Source organism: Cariama cristata, unplaced genomic scaffold (assembly GCF_000690535.1).
Source record: "Cariama cristata isolate BGI_N322 unplaced genomic scaffold, ASM69053v1 Scaffold25681, whole genome shotgun sequence".
Classification (NCBI taxonomy): domain Eukaryota; kingdom Metazoa; phylum Chordata; class Aves; order Cariamiformes; family Cariamidae; genus Cariama; species Cariama cristata.
In genome coordinates this window covers 1-10,821 of record NW_009597922.1, presented here as the reverse complement: position 1 = coordinate 10,821, position 10,821 = coordinate 1, and the positions used below count along the sequence as shown (strand labels likewise).

At 50.8% G+C, this 10,821-nt stretch overlaps 2 protein-coding genes across 2 annotated transcripts; one reads left to right on the top strand and one right to left on the bottom strand.

Moving 5' to 3' along the window:
- Positions 1–443: 443 nt before the first annotated feature.
- On the top strand, positions 444–2,624 carry TICAM1 (toll-like receptor adaptor molecule 1). Its single transcript, XM_009709096.1, has one exon. The coding sequence runs from the start codon at positions 444–446 to the stop codon at positions 2,622–2,624; it is 2,181 nt and encodes a 726-aa protein (XP_009707398.1).
- Positions 2,625–8,905: 6,281 nt separating this feature from the next.
- FEM1A (fem-1 homolog a (C. elegans)) lies at positions 8,906–10,816 on the bottom strand (the record flags this gene model as incomplete). The annotated part of the gene is made up of 2 exons (XM_009709097.1): positions 8,906–10,030; positions 10,202–10,816. Coding segments are annotated over 2 exons (1,740 nt in total), but the record flags the coding sequence as incomplete, so codon positions are not given.
- Positions 10,817–10,821: the final 5 nt, after the last annotated feature.

Genomic DNA, 10,821 nt, shown 5'->3' with positions numbered 1-10,821 from the left:
TACATTATTAGTTCAGCAATTATTTTAAAACAGTTGTAATTAATGTGAAATGAATGCAAAGAACGTGCTCTTTCCTTAATAACAGAATCGGAATAACGTGCAGAGCACTGGCGGACCTGCAAGCGCTGAATAGGTGCAAAAACTTGAGAGCTGCGAGGGAAATCCTGGGAGCTCATCAAGCCTTGCAAGGACCCCCCCAGCTCCCCACATCACTATTTCTGAGCGTTGTCCTGTGTTCTTCTCGCAGGTTCCTCAGGACAGAGATATCCCGGCTCTGAGATGAGCCCCTGAGCAGCAAAGAGCTATCGTTTGTGCGGTACACGTGAAGCGCGACCAGGGCATCACAGAGCACCGCAGGGATACAAACCTTCGCTCCAAGTGCCGTAATATGCTTTTTCCATCCACGCTGCTTCAGTCCATCGTCTGGGCCACCAGCTGATGAGATGGCACAGAGCGCCAAGCTCCAGCCAAGCTTTGAGGACGTTTTTAATATTCTATCCCAGATCCCACAAGATAAACTCCTTAGCCTCAAATATAAACTAAAGGACTTGAGATTTGGGCCCAGCAGAAAATTACTGCAAGCCATGGTCCTGCTTACTCTGGGGCAAGAAGCAGATGCAAGAATTTGTTTGGATGCCTTGAGAGATAACCAGGCAGCCCAGTATGTCCACCAGACCAAACTGGGCACTGCAGGAGTGCAGGAAGATGGGGAGGATTTGCAGCCTCCTCAGCTGGATGCAGGGGCCATGGTGCTTCTGGCACAGATCTACTCAGTGTTGGCACAGGAAAAACTCTGCAGTCATGAAGCCATGGACAAAGCCTGCCAGGCTGCCACCAAGGCTTGCAATGCCAGCAGGGAAACTCAGTGGGGAACACTCAACAGCATCCCACCTGTGGACCAGGAAAAACATGGCTCTGCTATCAGCATGGACCCATGTGACAAATTTCAGACACTGAGATCTGATGGAGGCGTAGGATTTCTCCAGACGGCCAGCCCAAACTACATGCTGAGAAGTTCTCCAGTTCAGATTGGAGGCAACTCACACCTTTCAGGCCCACGGACCTTGTGCTCCTTGGGGAGTCCCTCCTTCCCCAGTCACTTTGAGATCAGTTCATCACCAACAGTTGTTTTTCACACTCAGCCTTCTTCCCACGAGTGTGACCCCCAGCCCAGCCGGCCGTGCAAAGGGAGCACCAGCAGTGCTGGACAGCCTGACAGGGACGGACAGAGCCACGGCCTGCAGGAAACAAGCTGGGCCAGCAGAACCAACTCTCATCCCAGGCAGGACACGGATGCCCAAGTTCCCCAACCAGAGAATGTTCTGCAGGTCAGTTCCTGTCACCCAACTCCCCCTATTCCCGAAACGCAGCTGCCCACAATGGGTGCTGTGAACCAACCTGTCGAAAGTAGTGATGTTTCCAGCACAGTGGCAGCAGAACCTCATGCACCGAAAGAAAACATAGACAAAAAGCAAGATGAAAAGCAATTATCTACAGGTCTTCCTGACTCAAGAGCTACAGTGGATACTGGTCCTGCCCACACATCCATGAAGGACTCTTGTGTTCCAGCAGGCATTCCTTCTAACTCTGCACCTCCTTCCATTTCAACCTGTTCCCTTCCTCCTCCTACCTATTCCTTGTCCTCAACCCTTCCCTCTCCTCTTCAGGGATCTCCTTCCAACTTATTTTATCCCCCACCCCTCCACTCATCCCTCTCTCCAGCCTGGCCTCCTCCTCTCCAAACTGTAGAACCAGTGCCCACATCAGAGCTAGATGGTGGAAAGTTCTTCACTTTTGTAGTCCTGCATGCTAGTGAAGACGAGATTGTTGCCCATCGGGTCAAAGACCTGCTGGAGAACATGGGGGTTCCCAATGGTGCCACACTCTGTGAGGACTTCTTCGTTGCCGGGCGCAGCCATATGACTTGCTTCCAGGATGCTATGGAAAACTCTGCTTTCATCATCCTTCTGCTGACCAAGAACTTCCCGTGCGACCTGTGTATGTTTCAGACAAACACTGCTCTGATGGAGTCAATCCTGAAACCATCCAAGCGCGACTCAGTCATCCCTTTCGTACCCAAGGAGAACCCCCTGGACCGGAGTCAGATTCCCAGCATGCTCGGTGGGCTGATGCCCTTGGATGAGAACTCCCCTGGGTTCTCCAGGACAGTGCAGAACACCTTTACCACCAGCAGGATCAATGAGAGGAAAGCCGTGTGGGGCCTGATGCAGAAAAGGAAACTACAGCTGTATCAGGAACGGTATCAAACACTGCAGAACTTAGCTGCCCTGAACCTTGGCTCTCTTCCTCAGATGCCTCCATCAGCAACACGGCCACAGCTGCAGGAGCAGTCACCCCGACAGTGGTGCCCCCCCACTTTGACCGTTCCTCCTGCCACATACCCACCTCCTCCCGCTGGTCAGCCCATGCCTGCTCAGATGGGTCCCTCTCCTTTCCAACCACTTCATTTCCCATCAGGCCACTACAACATGATGCCAGGTCCCGGAGGCATCCCGCCCCTCATCATTCAACACGCTCGAATGGTTCAGATTGGGAACCACAACACGATGCAGGTAGAAACTGTCACACCAGGTCCGCAGGACAGGGAGGAAGAAACCAGGTAGAATGCTCGATCAGAGACACAGCAGGTCAGCCAAGGCCAGAGACACTCAGTTTCAAACCCTAGGTTATAGTGGTTCTGCTGGGATCGGGACTATTCTTACTTCACTGAGTAAAAGGTGCCACTTTCCTGGAGCACAGGAGACAATTACCTTCCTTTTTTGTTGGACAAAAGAGGCTGCAATCTCCTGGCACTGTTTTCCTTGTGCTTATTTTCAAGTAACTGAGAATACTTTTTTCCTTATTTTCTGAGGCTACTGGAAGGTTTTACAAATAAATTTTAATTAATTTATTGGTGTTTCTCTGGTTCTTTCCTGTAGAATTAGCAAAGAGGCAGTCAGGGTTATTTGGAAAAACTGTTCTGCACATCTGTACCTCTGGGGCAGAGGGGGCTGGGAAATGGCACAGTGGGGTTCTGTTTCATAACAGGGGATGCTTTGGGGGGTTTTGTGGCCCCCTGTCAAGGTGCCAAGCACCACAAGGTCCCACTGGTTTCTTCCAGCAGTCCTGTCTGCCTGGAGCTGCAGAGTATCCTCTTGGCCCTTCACGCCAACACCTACTCTGTGTGCTTGGTGCCCTCCCCTTGCTGCAGCACACCAGCAGCACCATTCCCCCGAGCCTCTCGCATCAGACCCAGGAAGGTTCAGGAAACCAGCTTCGTAGACTTCCGAGAGGCTGCAGGCCTCTGGGCTGAGGCATCAAGAGATCACTTTTCCCAGTTCCCCTCTGAAACTACAGAGAGAGAAGTTTTTTGTTTGTGAAAGACAAAATTCCCATGTGCCCTGGAGGTATGGCTTGAAGTATTTCTGTATTTAAGAAAACTGTTAAAGATACATACCAGATACAAGGGTAAACAAGAATCCTTGCAGTAAAGCTGTGCTTGGAAAAAAAAAAAATTACTTAATGAAGGTGGAATGAGACCGGAGGAGATGCGGAGTGTCCACTCCTCCATCCTTACCTGCCTGTAAAAGGTCAGAGGTGGGACCAGGGCCCTGTCAGACCGGCTGTTGCAGAGAGAAATGTTCCCTACTGAGATTATTCCACCTATTTGTGTTATTGTCTTCGAGGAAAAAGTTTGATGAAAAAATAAAAGCATTGAGCAGAGCATTACAGAAGGGGTGGAGAAGGGCCAGGAATGGGGGAGGTATTCTGCAGGACCTGGGCGAGGGATATACCAAGCCGGTATCTACTGAGCTTGGAATACAAAGCGGGCATCTGAAGCAAAGCCCCAGACCCCAGGCTCTCCCTCCGACGGCTCCTGCCACGGCCATTTGCCTGCTCTGTCAGTAGAGGTCAGCCCAAAGCCACCAGACCCGAAACGGGATCGCTCCCTCTGCGGACCAGAGCTCAGCCAACAGCACCCAGCTCCAGAGACAACTCACCCTGTGCCAGGGCCTCCGCAAGCTGCAGGGCAGCGCTCGCCCTACTCCTCACCCTAGGAAGGAGCCCGAGAGCTGCCAAGTCCTTGTTAAGGTCAACCTCGAGGGCCAGCGTGATTGATACGGGGGAGGTGACCCCGTTTCGAGTATCTGCAGAAGTGCGTGCACTCGTGTCACTCTGAATAGCTGTCCCAGTAGGTTTCAAATCAAGAGGAGCCAGCACTGTCTGGCAGCCAAAGCGCAGGACTCCTACAGACCATCCTGGACCTGGGACTACCCAAGCTGGGCACTCACAGGGCCTAATTCTGGATTGTAGTCTTTGTCCAAGAACCACCCAAGCCCTACAACCAACACATCCATAAGAAAGACATTAATACATCCTTGGAGAAGAGACTATTCAGCTGACAATAATCCCCTCTCAGGGAGCACTCTGGTCACTGGGCTGAAGATCATCCAATTCTCACTCTTCCTCTCTGGCTCAATCTACCTCCAGCTCGTTCTGCACAAAGCACGCCCTCCCAAACATGCACCAGCCTACTAAATAAAGCTCACTGCTGAGACATGAATCCCCAGCATGGAGGAGAGATCAGAATGGCAGACTCTCCTTAGTCCTGGCTCCACAGAGGATAGCAGGTAACAGGACAGACCCCTCCACTTGCCCTGTGCTGAAAGCTGCAACTGCTGCCTTTTTATTTTTGAGCAGCTTATGCCCCTCAGGAGGGGCTGAAGATGTCTGCAGGATGAGGCTGGAGAGCCCGGGCACTGACCGAACTTCAGCGCAAGCTCTGGAGCTCGTGGGCACGACCAGATGTAGGACCTGAGAGCTGATTTCTCCCTACTCTTCAACTGCAACAGAGCCGCGGCTGTCACAGTCCTGGATCTGAATCCCATAGAACTTCCTCTTAAGAGGCCACAGGTCCACAGAAGGTGCCTCTGCCTCCCTCCCCTCTTCCTGGACCTCCTTGGCTGAGAACTAGCACAAGACACCAAGCTCAGACAAATTAAAGCCCTCTCTGTCCTGAGCAGAATGAGAACCACATAAAATCATTGCTATTTAAAAGCTGCCATCAGTTGTTGGTTTCCAGCTTTGAAACAGTTTGGCTTTTAACTTCAAAGGACCCAGTGACAGTGGATTTACTCATTTACTCTTTACAGAGTCTGCTGGAATCCTCCAAGTGCTTGGATTCCTTCTATTTCCCTATTTTCTCTCCTCTACATCACCTTTGTTCAAATAGGTGTTGTGTTACTGCAATTCCTGTCACGCTGCAGTTGTTGCTGTGCAGCCACCAGGACAGCCCCTCCCCTTGGGAGAAAACATATACGTCGCTCCTTCCCAAGCTCTTCTACTTTCTATAAATAAATGTCATGCAAAACTAGTCAACTGGAAGCTGCTGTAGCTTGTAAACAACCTTAACGCTGTCACATCAGGTTTGCTTGGACCGGAGAGAGGGAGAGGGAAAGACACGGCAGCAGCCTGTAAAACATTGCAGGGTTGGGGTTTTTTTTTTAAGCTTACTGTGGGTGGAGGGGTGAGAGCCTCAAAGGTCATTTGGAACAACTTCCACTTAGGAGTCACAGCCCTGTTTTAACCGCAGCAGCAGGTTCACTCTTCCCACATTTTCAGGGCCCTCTCTCTGGTTGCTCACCCTGGAAAGCAAGCGTTGCCACCAGGGCCTTGTTTTCACCACGAAAATGCACGTGTGTCTGTGACCCCCTCGTTCTTCCCCGGTTTCTCTGGGTACCTGGGAAACGCCGACACAGTATCCCTACCTTTATGCTCCAGGCCCCTTTCTTTGTAAACACTCATCTTAGGGCAGGAGGAGGCTCCAAAGACATCCGTAGAAGGGCACCAGCCACTGGCTCCGGGAAAACCCCAGTGAATTTCTCATCACTTTTGCATTTCTAATGAAACCTGTATGGGAGGCTTTATTGTCAAGAGGGTCAATTACCAGTTTAGAGAGAGAAAACCACATCTTAGGTTTTAAGAAAGGAATAAAAGGTGGACGTTTTGTCCATGGCAGTGTATAGAAGGGCTCATGGAGAGCAGTGTGCTACAGGAGAGGGTCTGTAGCCACGCCAGTGAAAAAATACTCCAATCTCTGTCCAAGATAATTACTAAGAAAACAAAATGATCACTGAAACATTTCACTGCTCCCCACAACTCCTTGTTTTGCCCCACATACCGGAGCTGGCCCAGACAACACCTACAACAAATAAGGACTGTTCATTTTAATGACCCCTAAGTTCATGCAGTGATTTCTCCCACCCAGCAATTACTACCAAAATCTAATCGCTAGGCCCTTGCCATGTAATTACAGATTATTGATGTGTTAAAAAAGAAAAAATTTAAAACTCTTTTCTATTACACAAAGTATCCTCCTCTTTGAGGCTTTTGTACTTGACTGGATCCTCCAGCTACCTGATCACAGGATCCCGGCTCCAGAGTTGCTTCCCCATCCCAGCTGTGGAAGAACTCCCTTCTCATCTCTCCCATCCTCACTGGGGAAGGCCGAGCATTTTTGGAAACCCAAATCCTTGTGTGGAACTAACTCCAATACCTTTAATTCCTCTGCTTTTGATCAGACAGATGCCTTTTTTGGGGTCAAAACCATAAACAGATGATAGCCACATTGCGTCCCTCCTTCTGCTCGTTGTGCCCACAGTCCCAACTGTATATAAGGTAGATAATATCTGGCTCAACAGAGCGGCATCCTTTCACGTTGTTTCATTTACATCAAAAGACAAGGCAAAGTGTATAAAGAGAGGTGTCATTTCAGTGTCAGTGTTATTGTTTTTCAGGGGAAATTTTCCAATTGCAATACAGCTTAGCTTTTCCCAGGAGTAATGACGGAATGAAACAATCACATCTGTTGATTGCAAACGCCCAGTATTTCCGTACCCACAAGTGTACCATCCCTATGAAATGAGCTGAAAATAGAGGCTTACCAGCAAGAAGTCCAAGGCACTTGCATTCTAGCAGCCATTTTTTGTTTTATTATTTAAAGTTAAGAGCGCTCATCAGCTCACAAATTAACAAATTCCATTCCTGCAGTTTAGTTCCGATTTCAGCCAAAAAAAAAAAAATAGAATGTAGCTAAACTAACTCTGCACTTTACATCTCAATAAAAGTTAAACCTCCTTGCTTTATAAATAAATGTTATAGCTAACACTGCAAAAATGTAATGGCAGATCTACAATATCTTTAAGGGGCAGAGCACTGGATTATCGAGGCATACAGATACGCTGGCCTATAAATACGAGTAGAGAAGCTTCAGTAGCATAGAGTGCATGGTTGTTTGTCAGGGTTCTGCTCTCCCAGTCTTGACCTTTCCCAAAGCTCACAGGCAGCTGCTTCACCCCCAACTGTGCTTTCCACTCTGCCCGGGGCCAAGAAATGAGCCACAGGCTGCCAAAGCCCAGTCACTCCCCCTGCAAGAAGATAAACTGCTGGAACGGCATCATGTTTACCAACACTGACTGTTTACCACCAAGGAGGGTTCTGCTAATGGAGGCAAATACCTACCCTGAGACTACAGATTTAAAGAGAAAAACAAGTTGCGTGCAGATCCTAATTAAAGAAAGGAGCTTGCCCAAATAGTAGCCAAATGAGATTTCAAATTCAATCTCTGAAGTAGCACCATCCTCAGTAAAGTTGCAAAAAGAATCAAAAGCCAAAACCAGATGCTAACAACCAACTCCATGTAGGCTTTCAGAATGGGATAATTAACAGAGCCTAATCGGTTAACACTAATAAACCTCAAAAGAACAAGGTGGCACATTTACCTTCCATTTCTTGCTCGCTTCTTCCTTCAGACCACCCTCATGCAAAGATGCCACCAATGCTCACTTGCTTCAATAACCCTCCAAGTACCACCCACCCTACAAGTACCTTCCACCCCAGAGGGCTTCCAAGTGCACATCCTCAAAGACGGTTCAGGGTGCACTGGTTTGGCTCTGAAACCTGGCCATGTCCCCCCTGTACAGCTCAATCCCTGCTGACCTCTGGAGCTGAAGGACCTCTGCACAGGAAAGGGAGTGAACGTGTGCAGAATGGCCTGAACACCACATTAGTATTTTGTTTCTAAGGTAGCAGTTTTTCCTCCCCATTCATAAAACCCAACATCTATTGATGAAACTGTATAACCAGAACTGACCTTACTATATCTTACAGGATTGAAGAAGTCTTGCAGCATAGATAGGGCCTGGCTCTAAAAAGAGAAAAAATAACCCAGCTTTATGCACAATCATTGAAATCTCAGGCCTTTAACACCACTTGCTACTTGGCCAACCAAGGGAGAAAAAAAAAAAACACAACGTCCTCAGCATACCCAACCCTACTGCCATGCAAGGCAACTACCTCAGCAGAGCACAAGCCACTCGGCTGTTAGACTCGTACTGTACCAAATCGGGGAAGGGGAGGGGGAAACAATTAGTTGGAAGATATTTTATTCCTCACTTGCATTCCTATCTGTTCAGTACTTGGGATGGGAAAGGCTAGAGCACATGTGTGATGTGTAGCTGCTCCAAAGCTTAACGCTGAGTTAATCCAGCACTAATGGGAGAGGCAACAGGTCCCAGGGAATCTCCATTTTCCTTCCTTCTCAGGACAAGACAGTTGGCATGGGAAAGGGCAGGGGCTGCGGCCTTCTCTGGATACAGTGCACTGGAGAGATCTGGTACCTGAAGATGACAATAATGAGGGACAGCCATGAGCTCTCGAGCCTCCTCCTCCCCTACCCCTGCGCATGCCAGCTTGATGGTGACAGATGAGGACAAAGCTCGCAGCCCGTCTCAGCACAGCGACGGCCTTCGGCACCTAGGCAGGGATGGCCTGAGATCTCAGGCTGCGCTACCTCTGCGGGGTGACACAGGCGACGGGAAAGGCTGGGGACTGCAGCTCTCCTGCCCTAGTGCAGTTCAATGAAGGCTTCCAGCTCCTCAGGGATGAAACCCTTGTAGGGAATCTTGTGCTTGTCCAGGGCGCGAGCAGCAAGGCACTGGAGGGTGATGTAATTGAAGGGCTGCATCATGCTCTTGGTGAGCAGCTTCTCATCCAACAGCTCATAAGCAGTCTGCTTGAAGGCATTGGTGGCATCCATATGGGCTCCAGCCTCCATCAGGGCACTCATGATCAGCGGGCAGTTGTTGCGGGCAGCAACATGCAGCGGGGTGTTGTTGTCATAGTCACGGCTATCTGGGTCAGCCCCACACTCCAAAAGCAAGTTCACAACGTGGAGCGATGGGAACTTGCCCACGGGATAACGTCCCACTGTTGTGGTATCTTTGTCCACAGCCATATGCAAAGGAGTGAAGCCGTTCTTGGCCCGGGGGCTGCACTTCAGCAGGCGGTAGATAGTCTGGCGCTTCTGGTGCTCCTGCTCCGGGGTGCACTCCACCTTCTCCAGCAAGAAGACGAGGTGGAGGATAATGGCCAGTGTCTTGGTGAACTGCGCCGAGTCAACTACAGGGTCCTTGCCATGCACCAGAGCCCTCTCCACCTCCCGGACTCCTTTGCTCAGTACTCCCATGAGGTCAGAGAAGCCCAAGTGGGTAGCTAAAGTGCCTTTGGAGCGGTCCTGAAGCACGTAAGAGAAAAGCTCAGCAAAGGAAAGGAAACTGCTGGCAGTCATCGGGCTGAGAGGCTCCAGGTTGCCTTGCTGCATGTCCAGAGCATACTTCCACAGGTTAATGCAGCGCTCGAAGTTGCCAGAGTCAGCGTAGACTGCTCCTCGGTAACGGATGTAATAGGAAGTGTCTGGGTGGGAAGGGCCCAAGATGCGCTCTCTAATCAGCAGTGCCTGCATGCGCATCTCGTCTGGATCAGTAATCAAGGCTTCCAGTTCCTCCAGCGAACTCACTTCCCGGGAATAGTCATAGGCCAACACCAGCTGCCGGGGCTCAGGTTTAGGCAGATATTGCCCACCCTCACACCGAAGCTCCATTGCCCTTCGCCAGTACTTGTGGGCTCCCAAAAGGTCACGTTTCTTATCCACAAACGTAGCACCCAGCAACTCCAGTGCTTCCACAGCAGCCTCTCGAGTGCAGAACACATTAGGGACCTGCTGCTCTTCCTGACTGGAAGCTGAGGCACAACATCTCTCACACCCCTCTTCATCGCAGCCCTGAGAAGCTTCCTTGCCAGCGCCGCAGCATCTCTGATGGCTCCCACCTGATGCACAGGTCCCATTTTGGTTCCCTGCAACCTCCTCCTCCTCCTGCTGCAGCCCTCCTTGGATGAGGTACTCCACAATGTTGGTATGACCAGTGACGCTGGCAGCTAGCAGAGGAGTCATGCCATAGCCGTCTTTCTCCATGCGTGCTTTGGAGCGGAGCAGTAGCTGCAGGATCTCCAGGCTGCCAGACTCAGCGCAGTCATGTAGGGCAGTATTCCCCTTCACACTGCGGCGATTGACATCAGCCCCTTTCTCTAGCAAGTAACGTGCAATTTCCCGGTGCCCTTTGTAGCAAGAAATCATCAAACAAGTGTGTCCGTGCCGGTTGGCTACTTCCAGGTCAGCCCCGCGCTCCCCGACTAAATAGCGCACAATCTCCAGGTGCCCGTCAAAGCAAGCAGCCCGCAGCGGCGTGGAGTTGGTCAGCGTGGTCTGATTCACTGACGCGCCGTGATCCAGGAGGCTGCGCACCACCCCCAGGTGCCCGGCAGCAGACGCCGCCCAAAGCGGTGGGGCCCCCTCGATGGTCTCCCCATCGAAGTTGACGGAGCCCCCCTCCTCCACGCGGGCCCCGCAGTGATCCAGCAGGTACTCCACCACCTCCAGGTGCCCGTGCCGGGCAGCGATCAACAGCGGGGTGCTCCCTCCCC